This window comes from Protopterus annectens, chromosome 2.part1 (genome assembly GCF_019279795.1).
Source record: "Protopterus annectens isolate FY-2018-M chromosome 2.part1, PAN1.0, whole genome shotgun sequence".
Taxonomy (NCBI): domain Eukaryota; kingdom Metazoa; phylum Chordata; order Ceratodontiformes; family Protopteridae; genus Protopterus; species Protopterus annectens.
This window is the reverse complement of record NC_056729.1, coordinates 352,494,768-352,518,348: the sequence shown is the minus strand read 5'-3', so window position 1 is coordinate 352,518,348 and position 23,581 is coordinate 352,494,768. Positions and strand designations below refer to the sequence as shown.

General features: G+C 39.2%; 1 protein-coding gene across 1 annotated transcript in view; it reads right to left on the bottom strand.

Annotated features, from left to right (window-relative positions):
• Positions 1–23,581, bottom strand: part of FAM184B (family with sequence similarity 184 member B) — a 908,731-nt gene that overhangs the window by 309,432 nt on the left and 575,718 nt on the right. Inside the window, exon 14 of the mRNA XM_044063450.1 lies at positions 1,245–1,426. Coding sequence (XP_043919385.1) covers positions 1,245–1,426 — 182 coding nt within the window. The remainder of the gene's footprint in view (positions 1–1,244; positions 1,427–23,581) is intronic.

The following is a 23,581-nucleotide window of genomic DNA, read 5'->3' as shown; positions in this document are numbered from 1 at the left end:
AGCTTTAATAATGTGGTGAAGCTTCTGCTGTTGTACAAACCCTTGGAACCTTTGGTAACTACATGTGCCATTTGGACAGTGCACCTGTGGTTCACTAACTTCAGATGTCAATTGTCCCAATTTTCTCTGTTATAACCCGCAGGTTTTGGAGGCTTACTTTTCCTAAGAAGCACGACATTTTTCAGGAAGTTATAGATTAATTTATATTTTTAGGTACTAATAGCTTGCTCATTTCCAGAACTGCCCCAGGAGCTCTTTTGATCACATCCGGTATGTATTTCACTTTGTGTTAATTATGTGAGTAGCAGAACAATGCGTCCTTCCTTAATGGTAAAACAGTTATCCAAGTCTTCTCAGCCTATTTCTTCAAACCACTTAAATAATCTCCACAGACGCCATATTCTTTAGAGTGTGATACTCCCTGAATATAAAACACTGGTACTCTAAATGAATGCCTGTTTCACTTAAACCTAACATGCCCCATAAAGATATTTAGTGATCTCAGTCACTTAAACAGGACTGATACTCATTTCAGTAATCTAGTCATGACCTAATTGAGATAAATCAGTGTGTCCTAAACATTGAGTACCCCGCTTGCATATAGTTAGGATTAAATACACAAGACAATAAATGCAATTTCAATGAAAACATTCTTAAAAAAACTTTTGGAGTTGCGTGTCCAGCTGTGAATTCTTTTCAAAATATGAGCATATGTAAAATAAAACAAAAAAATTAGCCCATGGCAGAAGGGGTCTATATTACTCGATCGAATGGTCAAATAGTCGAACACGTAATAGTCGATCCATAATAATCGAACCGCCACAATGTCAAATGGTTCAATGGAGATCTCCGTACAGTGTGGAAATGGAAGTTTTCCATTGTCTGCACTGTAGTGCGATCTCGGAGGTGGTATATTTAAGTAGCAGGGGGTGTGGGAGTGCAGGTGGGCTTGCCCCCTGTGTAGAGCATTTAAATGGTTTGTTTGGGTGGGTTTTTCTTTTTTGATTTTCCGTTCAACATTGTGGCGGTTTGATTATTACAGGTCGACTATTATGTGTTCGACTATTTGACCATTCGATCACGTAATATAGACCCTGACAGAAGCAGTCCATATTCTACACTATTCAGTAATGCTATAGTTCAGCACATCATGGCTTACATGTACTAAGTACCAACATAAACTCCCAAGTGTGGAGAGAAAAAAAGCAATTTTTGAAAGCATGTGAGAAAACAGTGAAACAGACCTCTGCTTGCTTTCTCTGTCTCTGAGCTGTACACTTTCTTGCTTCTTTAACTCAGACTCTGCTGAAAGCAAATGTACTGTATTCTGTAGGAGTGTATTCTCTTTCCTCAGACTATTAATCTCATTCTGTTGTTTGTCTACTTCCTCTTTCATGCCTTTGAGATGGATGTGATTATTCTCTTCCTAGAATGAATGGAAATACCACACCTTTATTAGTGGATCATTCAACTATAAATAAATAGATGCAGCTTAACAAATGAGATGTGACATTCCAACATCAAGGAATCCATGCTGTTTCACTTGGAAAGCTTATACATGTACAAAGTTAAATACAGCTATTAGCTTTTCTAATTTAGTTCAAAAATGCATGTCAAATTGTTACACATGAAAATTAAAACTCCTCATTATGAGACAAAATATGTACCTGCAGTTGAATCCCCAGAAACTGATTTTGTTTCATGTGTTTGTTATGGTCTGATGTGTCAAAGCCAAACTGTACATCAGCCATAAAAGTAATAATTAAAGGTGAAAGTAAATAAAATTTGTTCCATTTAACTGTATGTGATGTAACTTAGTAGAGTATATCAATCTTTCTTACTTGGAATGATTTAAGAAACTTAGCATTTAGGGTGGAAGTAAAATATAGTACAAGAAGAGCATCCCACAGTGGATAATGGGCACATTGTCCCATTTGGTGATGCAAATAGCACCACTGTAAATACAGAACCTACATGGATTCAGTGGATAAATATATTTCTATTAATTGTTGGAAGGGGTCATCAAGGTGCAGTATAGCAGTTAAGCACAGGGTCACACTTGCTGTTTTTAATATTCTTGAAAGGATATCCATTCAGCAACAACATAAATATATTTAATTAATACCCCCATATAACTGCTGTGTGTGTATATATGTGTATATATATATATATATATATATATATATATATATATATATATATATATATATAGGTTTACTATCATAAATTTGAAAATCTTTTCTTAATGTCGAAAACAGCTGTGTATTGTCGAAAATGTCGCTCACGACATTTTCGGCAATACACAGCACTCTCACCCGTCCCGTAACTACCTACCTAACTAGCCTAAACACACAGTTATGCAGGGCAAGCCCCTGCACCCTAATGGGGGCAAGCCCCCCACACCCCCCAACTTAATATTCCAACTCCGAGATCGCACTACAGTGAGGAAAGGGATGTATTTCCCTAACCGCACTGTACCGCGATCCCCTCACATGAGCGAACGTTAGAATTGCGAATGCACAGTCCATTCGCAATGGTAACGTTCGCTCACATCACCTGCCGAAATATGAAGTTTTCAAACATCTGTTGTTCGAATACTTCATAGCTGTGCAAGTGCATGTCGGCATTGTGATAGTAAACCATATATATATATATATATATATATATATATATATATATAGTGGTGATGTTTTCATCACCAAAAGGGGAATGGTACCCACTTCCACTGTCACAAAGCATTTTTCTGCTGTATTTTAATTCTGTACTCAGAGTTAACTTTCCTAATATATTTAGAATCACAAAGATGATATAAACTACCATTATAACACTGCTGGATTCCACAACACATAGCATGATGCTATTTTGAATTTTGTTTCATTTCACCTTTAAAGAGCTAAAGCACTTTAGACAAAACATCACTTAATAAGTAAATATGGTTTAGTCTGCTTTACATATATATTGCATTTGCCAATACTTGATATTTTATATGACCACAGGAGTGCATGATGATTTATTCCTGAATATTTACTGAATGAATTTACCTTTACAGCTGTTTCCCTAATTCTTGGTGTGTTGTAATGATTGTAATTCTATGTCTTGGTCATTGCTTCAGATACGATAACCAAACTCATGAAGCATGAGTATGTACTGCCATTTCAGCAGAGAAGCATAGTTTCTAATGTAATGTTAAATGAATGCTTCCTGACTCATTTTTGTGTGCTTTATTAAGTTGTATATTAATAGATGCTACTGCAGTAAGGTAGAGTAAATAATATTGAGACACAATATAAAAAATATGGAAATTCAATATGCTAATTTATATAGAAAGTAATGAAGTTAAATACCACAAAAGAATCATTGTTATAGTGCTTTAAAGAAAAATCATTTATTTTATTTTATTTTTGTTAACTGGGTGAATTTTCAGTTACAGTTCAAGCCAAAGAGGCAAAAGCAAGGGCAATTAAACAATGGTAATGAACTCAGAGTAACAGTACATTATTAACAACACAGAGCAAGGAAGCACAGGCCTAATATATTCTACTTTAGAAAACATTAGTAGTACTACATATTTATATTTGTACTGGGATGCATATAATTGTAGTATTACTTATGTTTTTTTTTTTTTTGATAAAGTAGGGTGTATTATTGATTTGGAAAGAAACCATAACAAAGATATTTACAAACAGTAAGGTAGCAGTTAATGTAATTATCATTTGTATTAAGACTTGATTGGGAATAGTGGGTTAACTATGATCATTATAACAGCTACATTTAATTATTTCTAGTAGGTGGTCTTTAAGTGGCTATTCCGCGGTGGTGTGGAGGTTAGCGTTGTCACCTCACAGCAAGAGGTGTGATTCTCGGCTGGAGCACCTTCTGTGTGGAGTCTGCATGTCCTCCCCACGGTCGAGTGATGTTTAAAGACATGCAGGTAGGTGCTTGCGTGAATGGGTGTGCCTTCTTTGAAGGTTAGGCGTTGGGCTGGCAACTCGGCACCATAAAAATCCACTGCTAATCATTAGCGGACTGGAGTTCTGTTGTGGCAACCCCTAACTGGGAAAAGCCGAAAGACTAAGGTCTTTAAGTGGCTGTCTGAATTGTGCAGAACTATTCATGTTTCTAATGTACTGAGCTGTCATATTCCAACAAGTCAGAGTACTTTCTAAGTTCTCTTATCTGTGGCTAATGTTTTTGCTCTTTTTCCCCAGCTGTCTGTCAGTCATCAGCCCCCACCCAGCCAATCAGCTAATTCATTCCCCTTCACCATAATGAAAGCTGACTGTTTAGACAGCCCTCAGGGGTTGTTTGAGATTTTTTTGTTTTTTTCTACCCATGGAATATGGCTGTAGTGGAGGTCCCCACACTTTGACAAAGGGTGTTCTCTCTCCAAGCAGTTTTGCCCCTACCTTAAATCAATGAGTGGTGATTCCACTGGTCTCCACCAAGGAATTCAGACCAGTCCTGTGTGTCCCAGACTGTGCACAACTCCTCCCATTCTCTGCCTAATTCCTTCAATGCCAGAACCACTTATTAAAGCCTGATTACCCGAGTCAGAGGCAGGACACCATCCTCTTGCACTACAGAACTACTTTGAAGGGAATGTTGCTATTTTGTCCTTATTTAGTAAAAGAGAACAATAGAACTCATTGCATAGGCTCACTGTTGTAGGAGGGTATGAGATAAAATAAGCAGTAAGGTGTAAGATAAAATAAACAACAAGGTGTAAGATAAAATAAACAACAAGGTGTAAGATAAAATAACTATCAAGGTGTTACATAACATAAACAACAAGGTGTAAGATAAAATAAACAACAAGGTGTAAGATAAACTGCAAGATGTAAGATAAAATAACTATCAAGGTGTTACATAACATAAACAACAAGGTGTAAGATAAAATAAACAGCAAGGTGTTAGATAAAATAAATTGCAATGTGTAAGATTAAATAAACAGAAGGGTGTAAGATAAAATAAATAGCAAGGTGTGAGATAAAATAAACAGAAGGGTGTAAGATAAAATAAATAGCAAGGTGTGAGATAAAATAAACGGAAGGGTGTAAGATAAAATAAATAGCAAGGTGTGAGATAAAATAAACAGAAGGGTGTAAGATAAAATAAATAGCAAGGTGTGAGATAAAATAAACAGAAGGGTGTAAGATAAAATAAATAGCAAGGTGTGAGATAAAATAAACAACAGAGTGTAGGATAAAATAAACACAAGATGTACAATAAAATAAACAGTAGGGTATAAGCTAAAACAGACTGCAAGGTTTAAGATAAAACATACAGCAATATGTACCATAAATGAATACCAATGTGTAAGACAAAATAAACAGCAAGGTGTAAGATAAAATAAAAAGTAAGGTGTTAGATAAAATAAATAATATGGTGTAAGATAAGATAAACAGCAAGGTGTAAGATAAAGGGAACTGCAATGTATAAGATAAAGCAAACAGTAAAGTGTAAGATAAAATTAATAGCAAGATGTAAGATAAAACAAATGGCTTCCTTATACAAGCTCTAGGTGAAATTACTCGACTGTCAGAAGCCCACAGAAAAAAAAATACAAAACCACGTAACGCCAAAAGCTTTGTCTTATGGTAAATTATTATTGGTGTGATTTTTAATTTTGAACTAATAAAGACTCACTTGCTTAGGGGGGTTTCTCTCTTTTTCTAGTTGGTACAACTGTTGAGTTGTTATATATAAGTTTGGGGGGTGCAGGGGGGGTCTATGCCCCCCTGCAAATGACGAGAGAGATTTTTATGCCCTTTTATATTTTGGGCATTATTTTCATTCTAAATAAATCTAAATAAGCCAAACAGCAAGATGTAACAGAAAATAAACAGCTATGTATATGATGTAACAAACAGCAAGGTATATGATAAAATAAACAGCAAGGTGTAATGTAAAATAAACAGCAAGGTATAATGTAAAATAAACATCAAGGTGAAATATAAACTAAATAGCAAGGTATAAGATAAACAGCAAAGTGTTAGATAAAATAAACAGCAAAGTCACCCTAGATCAGCTGGCAAACTCCCCTACCAGAGGCCACAACATATTGGACCTGGTCATCACCAACATGGGCAATAGGTGTTCCATACCGGGGGTCAAACTGTCACTGGTTAGATCAGACCATAATCTAATCACCCTGGATTTCCACACCCCCCACCACCCCCAACCAAGGAAACCACAGTGAAAAACTTTTCTAAAGCAAACTTCACCTTACTTAAGGCAGAGGTGGTAAGTTTCACAGCCCCCATGCTAAAGGATAACACTGCCCAAGTTGCAGAATCCTTTACAATTGCACTCTATGAGCACCTACAAGGATGCATGGATCATGCCATCCCTAGCAAAACCAAAACTCACTTCCCTAAGAGAAGGAAACCAGTCTGGTGGACCCCTGCCATAAACAGGTTATACAACAAAAGGAGGAAACTAGTTCAGAAAAAAAGCAAATCCCAAGAAGGAACGACATCTCTGATCAGTATCAGTAAGAAACTAAGGTCCCTCATAAAATCATCCAAGGCTAACTTCGAAAGAAAAATAGCGAAGGATTCAAAAGATAACCACAAAGCCTTCTTTAGCTATGTCAAGAATCTAAGTGGCAACTCGCAGATATGCACTGAGCTAGTGCAAAACAGCACAAAATATACTGAACCTACTGATATTGCCAACATCCTGGCAGATAGATTCAGTGCAAACTTCACCTCCCTCTCACCTTCAAAATGGCCCACAACAATATCGGAAAAGTGTAGCGTCCCAGAAATCACAGAAGCACAGGTGAAAACAGCCCTTTCAAAAGCCAAAAACACAGCATCAATGGGGCCAGATGGTGTCCCAGGCTGCGTCTTGCACGAACTACAGAACGAACTAACCCCCACCTAAACATGCTGTTCAACCTCAGCCTCTCCACATGCTACATGCCCATAGAATGGCGCACAGCAACGGTTATTCTGCTCCACCAAGGAGGGGCCACAACTGACCCAGGTAACTATCGCCCCATAAGCCTGACTAGCCTGGTCTGCAAGGCTATGGAGTGCATCATCATGGAACTCATTAAAAAAGACATTGGGAACCTCCAAACACTTGACCCGACCCAGTTCAGCTTTGTTAAGGGCAGATCATGCCCACTAAACCTGGTTGACTTCTTCAAGACAGTCACCAAGGCCATAGATGAGGGAAAGGTGGTTCACACAGCCTACCTTGATCTTGCCAAGGCGTTCGACACCATTCCTCACTCAGGTATTATAGAAAAACTCACCAGCCTGAACATAAACCCCTACATCACAAGATGGGTTGCCAACTGGTTTACAGACAGAACTCACACGGTAAGAATAGCGGGCTCCAGGTCTGACTCTAAACCAGTCACAAGTGGTGTTCCGCAAGGCTCAGTTCTGGGACCCCTACTGTTCGGCATATATTTCTCAGAAGTACAGGCAAACACAGGAGGACTATGGCTAACCAAGTTCGCCAATGACTGCAAACTGGGAGCTATAATTGACTCTATGGCTGACACGGACATCCTTCAAAAAGGCCTTACTGAGACAGACACCTGGTGTCAAAGTCATGGCCTCAAGCTAAATGCCAAAAAATGCATAGTTATCCCATTTGGGAAAAACAAAACTCCCACAAATTACCACATAGGCGACAGCCCCCTTAATACAGAAGAGGTAATAAGAGATCTGGGGACCCAGGTAGATAGTAATCTCTCCTTTGACAATCATATTGCCAAAGTAGTTAGGAAATCCTTCTATGTGGCCCATCTAATTACTAAGGGTTCGTCTAGAAATAAAGAGGTTATAGTGCCCCTCTACTCGTCACTCATCAGACCCATCATAGAGTACAATGCCCCATTTGAGATGTACCTCACAAGACACTTCCAACAGCTGGAAAGACCACAAAAGCACCTCACCAAGAGGATTACTGGCCTCAAACATATGTCCTATGTAGCCCGACTGAAAAAACTCCGGCTGTACTCAGTGGCATTTTGCTTACTCAGAGGTGATCTCTGCCTGACTTACAAAGCCATGTCCAACTCAGAATTGATGGACATGCTCCACCTAAAGAAATCCAAGTCACTGCGAGCCACACACTCTAGCGAGCTAAACCTCACCACAACAATAAATAGAATATGCTGGAGGGATAGATTCCTCTCACCGAGACTCCCCATGCTTTGGAACAAAATTCCTAACTACATTAGGCAGAGTCCCTCACTAACACTCTTCAAGAGAAGCCTTGACAAGTGGATGGGTAACACAAAATACACCCCTGGGATCACTTCATTGGCTCTGATTGACAGAGGCTCAGTTAATTAATCAATGGGGCAGCGAAAGCCGACACACTCTGGCTAGGATTATAAATGCCCTCAGGCAGATAGCCTAGTACCTACTTATGAACCTATGAACCTATTAAATAAACATCTAGGTGTTATATAAAATAAATATAAAGGTGTAAGATAACATAAAGTGACCCAAAATTTATACTGTTGCAAATCTAGACTTTCATTTCCCTTGTGAAAATACCAAAAACTTAATGTTAAAGCAAGTTCTGAATGTTATACAGCTTAAATCAAATCCAGAAATAGACGAGAAAATATACCATTTTAAATAAAACGGTTTTAATTCTTTTCACTAAAATTACTTTTTTGTAAGTGTTCTTTTGTGTGTTTCCTTGTTTTTCACTTCATAGATGCCTAGAGCAAAAACATAAGAATGATTCTAGTAGTGCAGAAAGGCATGGCATTTTTCAGGAACACAATGAAGGCAATCTGTGGACTGTATGTGAAGTACTATTTTTCATGCTGTGAAAGAAAATCTTTTTTATTCTGAATGAAGATGTCAGAGAGCTGGTTGGAAAGAAAATAATTCCATTGCTATATTTATTCTGCATTTTATTCTATATAAGATAGTTTGATGCCCAAGGTCACATAATCATGTGGTTCCTCCTGACCCCCCGCCAGTGTTAAAGCCAGCTATATGGTAATAAGTGCTATTCTGAAATACTTAATATTTCTCTGACTGAAACTGTGACATGGGGGTCCTGACAACAGCTGTAATATTTTGCATTGTACTTTGCAGCAACAGAGAAGTAACAAACTTAATTTTTAAATAATTCTTGAAAGCAACACTGGGCATTGTAGTAGCCTACTGACTGGACTGGAGCAGTGATATTCTGCCTTGCATGTTATAACATAAAACAAACATTGTTAACTCAGTACTATTTTGTGACAATAAGAACTATTCTGAAATACTTAAAACTGACATTCTGATTGGAACTATGACAAGGGTTTATAAGTGGATAAGAGACATTTTCCAATGCACTTTACAATAATAGAAAAGCAACATACACTGTTTAAAAAAAGTAGACACATTGGGTAGAACTGCAACATAAAAGAAAGCATATGATTTTAAAATATCTGCATAAATCATTATTTAACGTTGCTGTTGAATTAAAAAGATGAGACATACATTGTTAGCAAAAAACACTGTTGTTCACCAACAGGTCCTATTTGGGGATTCTCAAATGGAGCAGTGATATTTTCCTTGCACTTTGGAGCAACACAGAAGGAGCATTTACCATTAAAAACCATGGAACACATATATTACTAATGAGATGGGGGGATTCGTGAAGGTACTATGATGTGTACACCTCTGTGTACATGTCACAGTACCCTTTTGGCATTCAGCAGCCTCCTTAACATGGTGCTGCACAGTGCACTTGCAGAAAGATGTGCAGCACCACGTCAGGCTGGCCCCATGGCCATGTTGAATGCTAATGAAGCATTCCAAGGAAGAAGCATCTTCACACGGAGGGATTCAAGAAACTGCTGAGTGATGTAGATAAGCATGGCTGGCTGCACCTTGTCACAGTAATGAATATGGACAAAAGGCTATTTTCAACTTACTATCATAATCCTGTTACAGGGATCATGGGTTGGGAAAACACTAACCTCCGGGATATGTGTAACCTAAGTGTCTTCATGACACAGGCATCAGTGTGGGGCTAGGGAGGTGGAAGGAACACTAGCCACCAGGTCTACTTTGATGTAAAGTGCCTTCACAGCAACAACATCACTATGGGGATTGGGGGTGGGGGAACACTAGCCAATAGGGCAACTGCAAGTGTTCCATGCCCCAAGACTCACACTTCACGTTCCTAAGCACCCTGGAGAATATTAGGGTCCAACCTAACACTCTCTTACTAGGCAACTTCAATTACCCCTCCATTAACTGGGAAAACTACTCGTATACCAGTACACTTGCCCAACGTTTCCCAGAGTTCATTAATCCCAATGCTATGGACCAGCTTGTTCTTACCCCAACTAGAGGTAGCAACATTCTCGACCTGGTCATTACTAACATGGGTGACCATTGCTCTACACCAATAGACAGTGCCTCCCTGGTTAGGTCTGACCACAAACTAATCACCTTGGAAATTCACATCCCCCCCCCAAAAGGTAACCACCATACAAAACCTCTCCAAAGCTAACTTTGGGCTCCAAAAAACAGAGATGGCTAACTTCATGACACCCATGCAAATGGAGAATAGTTGCACGACTGCTGACTCACTGTACACACACGTACATAAATGTATGGCTCTTGCCATACCCAGTAGAACCAAGATGCTCTCCTCCAAAAAAAGGAAGCCAATCTAGTGGTCCCCTGCCATAAACAAACTCTACAACACAAGAAGGAAACTGATGCGGAATAAGGTGAAGTCCCAAGACTGGAAAAACTCCCTTATCAGCCTCAACAAAATGTTGAGATCCCTCATCAAATCCTCTAAAGCTGGCTATGAAAACAGAATTGCAGCAGATAGTAAAGACATTCACAAGGCCTTCTACAGTTATGTAAAGAATATCCATGGCAATACTCAGATTTGCTCTGAGCTACTGCACAATGGTGCTTCCTATACCGAGCCAACAGATATTGCTAGTATACTGGCCGACAGATTCAGTGCCAACTTTACCCCTCTCTTTCCCCAAAGGACCAATCACAATACCAGTAGATTGCCAGGCATCCAGTATTACTGGTGCACAGGTTAAAAACAGCACTGTCCAAGGCCAAGAATGCAGCTTCTATGGGACATAACAATATCCATGGCTGTGTTCTACATGAACTACAGAGTGAACTGGCACCTCACCTGTGTTCCCTGTTCAATCACAGCCTCGCCTCAGGCTTTGTCCTTACCGAATGGCGCACTGCTACAGTCATCCCTCTCCACAAAGGAGGAGCGACTACAGACCCTGGGAACTATTGCTCCATTAGCCTGATGGGTCTGATATGCAAAGTTATGAAATGCATCATCATGGACCTAATAAAAAAGGATATAGGGAATCTCCAAATTCTGGATCCCACACAGTCTGGTTTTGAGAAGAGTAGATCATGCCTGCTCAACTTGGTCGGCTTCTTTGAGTCAGTCACCAGAGCTGTGGATGAAGGCAAGGTGGTTCATACAGCCTACCTTGATCTAGCCAGATACCATTCCCCACTCAGCAATCATAGAAAAACTCAGTCAGCTAGGCATCAACCCCTATATCACTAGGTGGGTTGCAAACTGGCTCACAGATAGAACTCATAGTGTGAAAGTAGCTGACTCCAAGTCAGACTGACGACTAGTCACTAGTGGAGTCCCACAGGGTTCTGTCCTGGGTCCTCACCTATTTGGTATCTACTTCTCTGAAGTCCAGGCCAACACGAAGGGACTCTGGCTGACAAGGTTTGCAGATGATTGCAAGTTGGGAGCTATTATTAACTCCAAGTGATGTTGACATCCTACAGAATGGCCTCACTGAGACCAACGACTGGTGTCAGAACCATGGCCTTAAGCTCAATGCCAAAAAAATCTGTTATCATCCTCTTCGGGAAAAACCTGGTTCACATGAAATACCACATTGATGGTAGTCCACTGAACACAGAAGGCATTCTAAGAGATCTGGGAACACAGGTTGACAGCAACTTTTCTTTTGATCACCACATTGCCACTGTGGTCAGAAAGTCCTTCTATGTGGCAGACCTCATTACTAAGGGTTTTGCATCCAGGAAGAAAGAGGTCATTGTCTCCCTCTACTCTTCCCTCATTAGGCCAGTCATCAAGTATAATGCCCCCTTTGGCATGTACCTCACTAGACACCTGCAACAACTGGAGAGGCCGCAAAAGTACCTCACAAAGAGGATCCTCGGCCTTAAACACTTGTCCTATATGGAGAGACTCAAAAAACTCCCACTATTCTGTCTCATATCGCCTACTTAGAGGCGATCTCTGCTTGACTTCCAAAGCCATGTCTGACCTAGCTCTGTTAGAAATGCTACATCTAAAGAAATCCCTATCCCTCCACACCACACGCTCCAGAGACCTCAACCTCATTACCACAATTAACAGAACATGCTGGAGGGACAGGTTTATAACCCAGAGACTGCCCATGCTATGGAATAGACTTCTCATACATGTCAAGCAGAGCACCTCGCTGACCCTCTTCAAGAGAAGTCTTGATGAATGGATGCGAAACAGAAAATTCAGCTGGGGATAACTCCAGTGGCTCTACTCGATAGAGGCACTGGAAACTAAGGTCGGGTGGCACTATACCAGGGTAATCCTATGGCTAGGCTTGTAAAGGCCCCAGGGCCATTAGCCTAGTACACACCTATGAACCTATAATAGCATTATGGTGATCTGGGGGAGGGATCCATGAGAGGGAAGATGAGTCAGGGGGACAGGTGTAGGGACTGTAATGTGACAATGTGCGAGCGTTTGTCTTTAAATGTATATGTGTGTGTGTGTGTGTGTGTGTGTGTGTGTGTGTGTGTGTGTGTGTGTGTGTGTGTCTATGGGAGCATGACTGTAGGAAGGGGAAGCTAGTGGGTACATGAGCAGCAGTGTACTACTGTAATTTGCATATCAACAGCAATCTATGTATTGTGGTAGTAACTGTGATTCAGAGACATGCAAATTAGCTGATAATGAGGTCTTAACTCATTGCTGCTAAAATGTCTCTGAATCACAAATTAGCATGTCATGGGAAAAGGGCCTTTTAACACAAGACAAAAGGCTCGCTGTAGGCACTTTACTAAATTCCTGGGATAGTATTGCTAGAGTGGAGTGGTCATATAAAGCAAAATTGCCTGCATAGACTAACATTTAATAGTACTATTTGCCTTGCTGGATTTCAGTGAAAAACTCAAAATGGAGACACTGACACTGTCATGAATGTATGAACGGCTCTGTGATTGCATGACAAATATTTATTTTACCATGCCAAGCTGCTCATATGTTAAGTAATCCAATACATTTATGGCTTCCTTTCTTGTAATATGTAGAAATTTTGCACACTGTACCTTCTCTGGTTTCTATGCAATTCCACTCAAAATGAGATGCAACTGAAACTTTTGGATCCATGGCTTCTGTTTTTCTGACAAACTACCTCTCAATGCATGATACATTAGTGGTTTTATTATGTAAACAAAAAGAAAATGGTTGTTCAACAGTTTAACAAGAATAAAATGTAGGAACATGACTTTTAATGACACAAATTAGACTTTTAGTGGCAAAATACAAAAGCAAGGTTTGCAATTTTCAGTTGCTCATTACTACTGTGCTGTTTTCAACTCATGATAGAAATTATCCTCTTCTGTTTTCTTTGGTGCAGGTAGCCGTGACATTTGCCATTTTGGCACCATTTAATTGCTTGCAGTATGATAATTTTTACTACAATGGGTGAGAGTCAGAGGCAAGACCATATGACAATAATCTCCTTAAGGCTTCAACCACTGTTAAAGCTGTATACTTTACACACTTTAGCCCCAGCTATATAAAAACAAAATGCCAGAGCTATCTCATTTGCAAAGATAAATGCATAATAAGCTATGCTAAATGTGTATAGCATTTAGACCTGCTATACTTCGATACTGTAGCTATATGTATATGTCACTTATGTTGTGTAATCTTTAAGAAACATTTAGGATTATGTATCACCATACCTAACTGTGACAATCACTATGCTTTAATAAAACTATGATACTCTGCAAACTGTAAATACTTTTATGTACACTGTTATAACTGCTGAATGTGTTTGTACTGGAGAACCATGTTGAAATTCTTTTGTAGAAAAAACTTAGACTCATATGTATATGTATATACATTTATATATATATATATATATATATATATATATATATATATATATATATATATGGGTGTACTTTGTAATTTCAAAATGCTGAAATCCCGAATTTCAGCATTTCGAACTTACAAAGTCGAACACTCACATTTCCCAAACCGGCAGAAGCATGAAATTCAAAATATTGAAGTACCGATATTTCGAATTTCGGCTTCTGGTGGTATGGAATGTGGATGTTTAGGTTTTAGTTTGGTATGTTTGTGTGTTAGCCTAGTACACACCTATGAACCTATAATAGCATTTAAACTGTTATGGTGATCTGGGAGAGGGATCCATGTGTGTGTGTGTGTGTGTGTGTGTGTGTGTGTGTGTGTGTGTGTGTGTGTGTGTGTGTATGTGTACACTTGCTTGACATTACAGAAAGCATTGGGTGGGAGGTTGTAAGGTGTTTGCCTTACAGATCCATGGTGCAGAGTTTGAGTCTCACATGACGTAATTGGCTAGGCTTAAAATGGTCCATAAGGGCAGTTAACCTAGTATTAATCTATGAACCTGTAATGGTAGATGACATTGTGTGGCTGTGAAAATAAATCAGTGGTATTATGATGATTCTGGAAAATGCCTTGTGATGGTATAATGTGCCATATGGGTATAATTTTTCTGGACACACTGGATTAGATAATGAAACTTACACCTTTACAGTACAACACAATGTTTACTTTTCATTTCTTTATTGTATGAAAAAGAATAGTAAAATGAAAGCATAAAGCCAGCATTGATGGCGTAGAGGGATAAAACCCTGACTACAGCCTAGGTGACCTGAGCTCAGTTAGCTGGTTAGGCATGTGATGGAGCTGATAAGACAGGATGGATGGACTTATCTGGGGGGGGGGGGGGGTAAGATAAAGGTGACTACAGTTTTCTGCATTCTCTGAGACGAGGGCCAGAGTATGTGCATCTCTCTTAGGGTAAGAGAGTGAAGTGCACCAAGCCATTGATAAACAGTAGATTTCAAAGAAACTTTATTGTCATGTAGGAAACACAAGTGCTACCTAAATGAAATTTCAAGTGTCAGCTCTTTAACAGGAGAAAGCAAACACAAAATGATAGACATGATAAGTTTGTTTGTGTCTTTTGGCGTTTCCCGGTTAGGGGTCGCCACAGCGGAACTCCGGTCCGCTAATGATTGGTAGTTGATTTTTACGTGCCAAATTACCAGCCCTGAAGCACAACCTTCAACGAAGGTACGCCCATTCACGCATGTCTCCACGCAGAAGATGCTCTAGCTGAGAATCGAACCGGACAGCGTCTTACTGTGAGGTGACATTAAAGAATAAACAATAACTATAAAACAAAAATAAATATCTAGGTAGCTGACATACGTGCTTGTACAATACTTATTTACACTGGACAACACTGACTACTAGATGATTAACACATGCAAAGAAAAGTACACTATACACAGAGGTGAGACTGGGTAATACTGCACATAAGGAAGTGACTGGAATTGCACTTAAATGAGAATATATTAATTTTAGTATGCAATAAATAACTAGAATTACTATATGGAAAAAAAAAGAAAAAGAATGAGAGTGTAACAATCTATTATAGTTTTGATACATCCAGATTTATGTCTGCATTAATGAGTCTTATTGTAGTTGGATGAAAACCGTTTATGAATCTGGAGGCCCTGCAGTGGATACTCCGTAACCTTCTACCAGAAGCAAGTTTAGTGAACCAACCATACGCTGGATGAGAAGTGTATTTTGCGGGACCTCTTTTTACATCTCAGTTCAAACAGCTCCTGTAAGGTAGGAAGACTAGTGCCTACGAACTTTTCTGCTGTTATTATTATTCTTTGCAGCTTCTTCTTTTCGGCCATTGTGCTGTTAGCGAACCATACAGTGCAGTTGCTGGTGATAATGCTCTGGATGGCTCCTCTATGGAAGGTAATTAGAGCATTCATAGAGAGCTTTGCTTTTCTCAGCCTTCTTAGGAAGGTGTCACCTGCAAATGGGATGGTGTGGTTATTGCTAGCTTTTGCAGAGCAGTTGTGGGTAAGGATTGTGAATAGTAGAGGACTCAGCACACAGCCCAGGGGTACTCCGGTGTTGATTGTAATACTCCCTGAAGTGTTGTTACCAGCACAGGTCCTTTGTGGTCTGACAGTCAGGAAATCAAGGATCCATTTGCACAGCCCTTTATTTATGCTAAGGTTGATTAGCTTTTCTATAAGTTGCATTGGAATCACCATACTGATTGCCAAGCTGAAATCTATGAACAACAGCCTTGCATAGTTGTTCTTCTCCTCGAGATGCTCCAATGTGCGATGAAGTGCCACCGAAATGGCATCAGCAGTTGATCTGTTTGCCTGTTAGGCAAACTGCAGTGGGTCAAAGGATTGGGGTAGTACTGTAGTCAAATGCCTTTTAACCAGTCTTTCGAAGCATTTCATTACATTTGATGTAAGGGCCACTGGCCTGTAATCATTTAGGCAGGTGGGGGGTTGGCTTTTGTGGGCAGATGGATTACGTTGGTAACTTTGAAGCATGTTGGTACTTTTTCCTGGACAAGCGAGGTATTGAAGATGTCCGTCAGGACTATGCTCACTTGGTCTTCACAACCTTTCAATACTTTCCCTAGAATGTTATCAGGGCCAGCAGCCTTCCTGGGGTTCACTTTTCTCAGTTGGTTCCTTACATCCACAGCACTGAAGTTAAGTACTGCCTCCTTTTGGTCATTCAGAAGCTTTACAGCCTCCAGGTTGTTTTTGTCTTCAAACCTGCCATAAAATATGTTTAGGTTTTCAGAAATTCAGTGCTATCATCACACTGAGCTGACTTGGTCTTGTAGTCAGTTAGATATCGAATACCATGCCACAGGCTTCTTGAGTCTTTCGCATCCTCGAAGCATCCTTGTTCACTAAGCAAGTGTACATTAGTATGTACTTGAGTAAAAGGAAGGCATAGGGGCCCCCACAATGACATGGCCACATGTGCTCCCCACCTGGAGGGGACATCCCAGAAATGCCCTTATTGCCAGGATGCCATCAAAGGGCACAAGCAGCCCTCATAACTACCTGACTGCAGGCCATCCAAACATGTCTTGACCCCTTGCTTTACTGGGTAAGTCCTTAGTGACGGGGGAATAAGTGGGCTGAGTCTCCAGCTTTGGGGGTTGATGTTTGGAAGGTAATGGGCAAAAAGGATACAGACAAAAAAAGAGAAAAGCTGAGTAATCATGACTAATCATAACTGCAATTAAAGGATAATAAGTAAAATACAGAATACACTTAGTACACTTTCCACATGAACTTCTAGTCAAACTTCTTCGACTAAATACATTTTTTATGCAAAACAGAGAACACATTTCCAATATGGATTCATATTTATATTTTGTTTTAATTGGTACCTTAAGCCAACACATCTGAACTAAAAAATAAGTGTTAGCATACCTCTCAACCTCCGTGTTTTAAAAATCATAGCACTAGCCTTCCTTTAAAAATCATAGTAGACAGTCAGAAAGAAGAGCACTTTCTTATGTTCACATGTTTAGGAAAGTCTTTGTATAGGTGTAGATTATTCATTTAATTAGGTATGTACCTATAAATAGGTCTGACTTTACAAGAAACTTCAGTAATATAGGAGAAGGAAGCCTAAATTTGAGGACCAAAATCATGGTGTTATACCTAAACCATAGCAGCTGAGAGGTATGAGTGTAAGCATTTAATGAAACTGTGAGTGTTTCAGACAGGTGAAACTTACTGATAATTACGTTTTTGTCATTAGCTCTTTGATTTAACAAGCAAGTAAACAAAAGCTTTCCCTTTACTGGACATCTATCAGGGGAGTGATGATTTGAAGAAATTATACCTTTCTGATAGACATAGGCATCCTATGAAGTAGCTATAGCTGTAGTATGTGTGGAAAGACAGTAAAAGAAGGTAGATAAGTTTCCATGTAGCACTGCATTGAACACCACTGCTGAAAGAAAAAGGGCATGCTGGACTTAACCTATTTCTTAAAAGCAGACTCAAACTGAACAATTTAGTTGAACTAATATATATATATATATATATATGGCCACTAGACAGAGCACCACAATTATTTTGTACTCTAAAATACTTAAGATGACAAAGAAATTTATGATAGACTGATTCCAGTTTTATATCAGTAGCAAAAAGATACTGCAGTCATAGTTACTGCTCTGTGGCCCTGACAAAATGGTTGAGAATGATAAAAGTACTGTATTGATAGGGCTTTGATAATATCACAGGCTGCCTCATAAATAGTATGAAACATGACCTATAAGGACAACTATAATCACTATTTAACCACAGTCTTCAAACAGCCTCCATACCAAGTGAATGAAGATCTGCAACCGTCATCCCTCTGCACAAGGCGGGCAATCTATGGACCCAGGTAACTACAGACCCATAAGTCTTACTAGTCTCATATGCAAAGCCATGGAACAAATGATCATGGAATAAACAATGACACTGGATAAACAATGACATAGGAAACCTTCAGACACTGGCTACAACCCAGTTTGTTTTTTTTTTCAAGGGCAGGTCATTGCTACACAGCTTGGTGGACTTCTTCGAGAAGGTCACCAAAGCAATGAATGAGGGCAAAATGGTGCATACTGCCTATCTTGATCTGACCAAAGTATTTGACACAATACCCTCTTTGGGCATTGGAGACAAACTCACAAAATTAGATATAAATTCCTGTGTCAGCCATTGGACAGCCAGCTGGCTCAGAGACAGACCCCAAAAAATTAGGATAGGGGAGTCTACCTCAACAAAGATGACACTTACCGAGTCTATCAAAGCTTGGTACTGAGACCTCTCATTTTTGGCATCTAGTTCTTTAAAGTCAAGGCCAATGTCAAGGACCTCTGGCTGTCCAAGTTTGCAGATGATTGCAAACTAGGCACAGCCATATAATCCCCCAATGACTCAAACACCCTCCAAGAAGGCCTAACACTGACTAATAACTGGTGTCAGAGGTATGGTCTAACACTCAATGCCAAGAAATGCATAATAGTATCTTTTGGGAAAAAAGCTACCCATGGAAGCTACCCCACTGACAATATACCCCTAAGAGAAAATGAAGTGGTTAGGGATTTGAGAACAATGCAGACAGTAACCTGACTATTGACCACCATGTGTCTATGGTGTAAGGAATTAATTTTATATTTCTCAACTTATAAGCAAGGGTATGTCATCTAGGTCCAAGGATGTCATTGTTCCTCTGTACTCAGCCATTATCAGATCAGTCACTGAGTACAACTCCTCCTTTGGTATGTACCTGACCAGGCATATGCAATAACTGGAGCATCCACAGAGGCTCCTCACAAAAAAATACATGGCCTAAGCAGCATATCCTAAATGGACCACCTCAAAGCACTTTCCCTATACTCAGTCTTCTACAGATTGTTAAGAAGCGAGCTATGCCTGGTCTACAGAGCATCCCCTAATTCCACTCTGATGGACCTGTTGCACATCCACAAAAAAAAAAAAAAAAACAACATCAGAATTACCCAGTCTGTGGTCATAAATCTTGTCTACAACATAAATAAGACATATTGGAGGGACAAGTATGTGTCTCAGCAACTACCCCATCTCTAAAACAGGCTTCCCATCAACATGAAGCAGAATTCTTCCCCAAACCAATTCAAGTGTAACTTGGACTAGTGGATGGGGAAAAATAAATTTACCTCTGGTCTAGCACAACTGTCTCTAGTAGACAGAAGGGGCCTGTAAATGCTTGATCACGCAAGTCCAAGCCTACATATACCCCTTAAAATAACCCTAGAATATCAAAACTTGTCAGATACATTTGGGAGGCATTGCTAGGCTTAAAAAGGTCCCCTGACATAATTAACATAGTAATCATCTATGATCCTATAAATACAAGCATACTTTTTAAGGCCAAATACAACCATGGCTGAACCTTCCTAAAACACAACTAGTAGGTCATTGAAATTTACATCTCACAAAACTAAGATGGTGTTTCCTTTGTTTTCAGATGTGAATATCCCAAGTAATATACTTGCCTTTTGCTCAGTGAATACTGCTACACTTTTCCTTGTATATTATGTTATTTTTGTAATGTAATCCATTGTACCCTCTAATTATGTCTACTGTAATCTTAAAGTTCACAAAACTGACTCTACTCATTTTTTATGTATCTCTTGTTTTTCTGCTGTATTTTTTTTTGCCGTTTTTGAACTTTTTTATTTTGCACTTTCTGTATTTTGTATTTCTATGATCTTGTATTTTTTGGGTCTTTCCTACCAGGCCTACACTGAAAAGAGGTTTCTGCCAGATTTGATAAATAATGCAAATAAATAAATAAACAAATAAATAAATAAGTGATGTTTAGCAAAGAATTGGACACCTGTTGTTTGTACAGGAGAGACATGTATCTACTCTGCTGTCTATTAATAAAAAAAAAAAAAAAAAAATTGCATTGCCTGGATCAGTGATCCACACGGAGTATTTGGCAGCATATCACAATGTAGATGTAATACCTAATCAGAAGTGCATATACCACACTCTGAATCATAGCAAGCACTTCACTGATCCTGACAATGGAGCACACAAAAGCAGGGCTGAGTCCTATTGGTTGAAGGTGAAATGGCCTTTAAGAAAATGAATGGCACAAACATTGAGGTGGTTGTTTTATATATGGATGTACACATGTGGAAGGAAAGATAATACAAGAAACCATCTGGCTGCTTTCTCAAAATGCTGAAAGATATTACATGCACACATACCAAAACCAACAATACTTTATTGCTAATAAAAAGTGCCTTCTCTGACTTTCATAGCTACAGTTACACTTTCAAAATAAAAGACATTCCTCAACGAAACGCTGATGTTTGCCATTTACAATGATTGATGTTTTCCTCTTTCACTGTTGCACAAAGATAAAATCCACTTTGTTGAGTCTGCTGAAATGATGAAATTTGACAATTGCCTTTACTGATTGTGCTTTTCCATCTAAGGATCATAGGCAAGTACTAGGCTAACTGCCATTGTGGGCTATTTTAAGTCTAACCAATTATCCCAGTTGAGAATCAAACCATGCACCATGTGTCGAGAAGGTATATACCTTAAGCATAATGCCAACCCCCAACATGCACTTGACTGATTCTACCATCTGAGTATTACAGTTATTATTTTGGCTTTTAAAATTCCTTAATGTAAAACATGACTGTAGATCATGTATTCTCCCTAAGAAACTGGCATTGCTTGTGCACAGTGGGCTGCTACGTAAGCTGACATACATAAAGCACTTAACTGCATCAGGAATTTCACTATTACAAATATGAAGTTGGTAGCAAAAACTGCGACATTTAAATGGTATTATAAATGGAATGCTTTTATGCTGAGTAACAGTGTTCTCCAAGTGGGGTTCAGTGTTGAGGGAGGTTTGCTGGAATACTGTTCACTGTACATTGCAGATAACTTTTGTTAATAAAAAAGTATGCATAATTAGGACTTACTCAACAAAGTTATTTTCAATGCATGATTTGTGAAGTCAGTGAGACTGTGAATATGGCAAACTGAGCCTAACATACTTGAACTTTCAAGAGTCTTATAGGGTCATATGTTCATGGGCAAATATTAGGTTAGCTGCCCGCCATTTTAAACCTAGCCAGTTTCCCTTTGGTGTTTGACCTAACCTATCCCATTTGTTGTTACACTGGCCTTACTCATCCCATGGCCAATAATTATATATTACTCCTAGTGAGAATAAATGGGATCATACCGTAGATAATTTGAGGGTAGACATGAATGGGGTAAAGCATTTAAGAACTACCTCAGTTCATTAATAGTACAGGGGGCAGTCCCGGGGTAAATTTTCTGTTTCTAATCCATAGATCCAAGTTGTGTTTGAATATCAACAGGGATGAACTTTTTTATGTGTATAGGGAGTCTGTTCTAGAGTAGCAGTATCCTCTGCAAGATATACCTGTCCATTCATATAATTCTGTTGATGCTGCAGAAGAAGTTTAGATCCCTAGATTAAGTATTTCTGATGCCATGAGTTGCTGATGTGCAGTAAATCCATCCGTATTTGGTCATAAGATGCCTTGTATGCCAGGCACAGGTCACCTCTTAACAGTCTGTAGTTTACCATGTATAGTAACAAGGTTTTGTGTCAGCCCATGTAGGACATATAGTTTAGGAATCGTATCCTTTTAGTAAGGTATCTCAGTGGGTGTTCCAGTTGCTGCATATGTCTGTACAGATACATACCAAAGGGGGCATCATAGTCAATGATTGGCCTAATGTGGGTTGAGTAAAGGGGACAATGATGTCCCTAGATCTAGACACAATCACTTTATTTATAAGCTGTGCAATATAGAATGACTTTCTCTGGGGTAGATGACTTCCCAAAGGATACAATAATGCATTTTTTGGCATTTAGTTTCAGTAAATGATTAGTTATTTTTGTTTGGGATAAATCTTCCTGTAGAATGGCTAAGTCATTTGGGGATTCAATGACTGCCTAGCTTGCAGTCATCTGCAAATTTAGTCAGCCAGAACCATTTGGTATTGGCTTTTACTTCTGAGAAGTATAAGGCAAACAGGAGAGGTCCTAGCACAGAACATTGCTTTCTATCTTGTTTGAGAAGGCATTTGTCTGACTCAGTCAGTTTGTGATAACCAGAGTTATGTAAACCAGTATTACAGACTAATGATTTAATATCTAGAGAAATATACTGTTGTGATTGACACTGCGACAGTATACTAGAGAGAGGGAGGGACAGACTGTGGTTGCTATATATAAGGCTCATTGAAGGATTTGTCTGGAGTAGTGGGTGATATCACCAAGCCATCTGTACAATATGCAGTGGTTATACAGTTTTAACACTCTTTCTGCATATGAGAGAGAAAAATGTTTCTCTACTCATTTCATAAACAGGTTGACATGCGTCGGTGACTGCACAGATATTCTCAAATGTGAGGAGGGCTTGGAGGGAGTGTAGTTTTTTATTTAGGCTCCTGGCATTAAAGAGTAAGACCTTGAGGTTTAGTTGAGTTTATTTTGCTATGTTGTAAGGTTTGTCAATTTGAATTGCCTTAAAAATGCACTATGAGGTGGATAAAGTTTTAGCCAATATTCAAAAGCCTAGAGGGGACAGGTGCAGACCATCCTTGGCAAAGCAGTGTGATCTGTTAATCATGTTTTCACAAGCTGATAAATATTGGATCCCCTTAGAATGACACCAGAAAGACAGCCAACTGTTAAAACCAATCGTCATTTGTTCATATTGTCGCATCATCCTCTGTAATGGTAATAACCAATCGTCATTTGTTCATATTGTGGCATCATCCCCTGTAATGGTAATATGCTGCTCAATGCCAGGCTCATATCAGCCTGAGACACATAGTCTAAGAGCTCCATAATGTTTCTTTTTATATGGTCGAGGGCGGTATGTCTC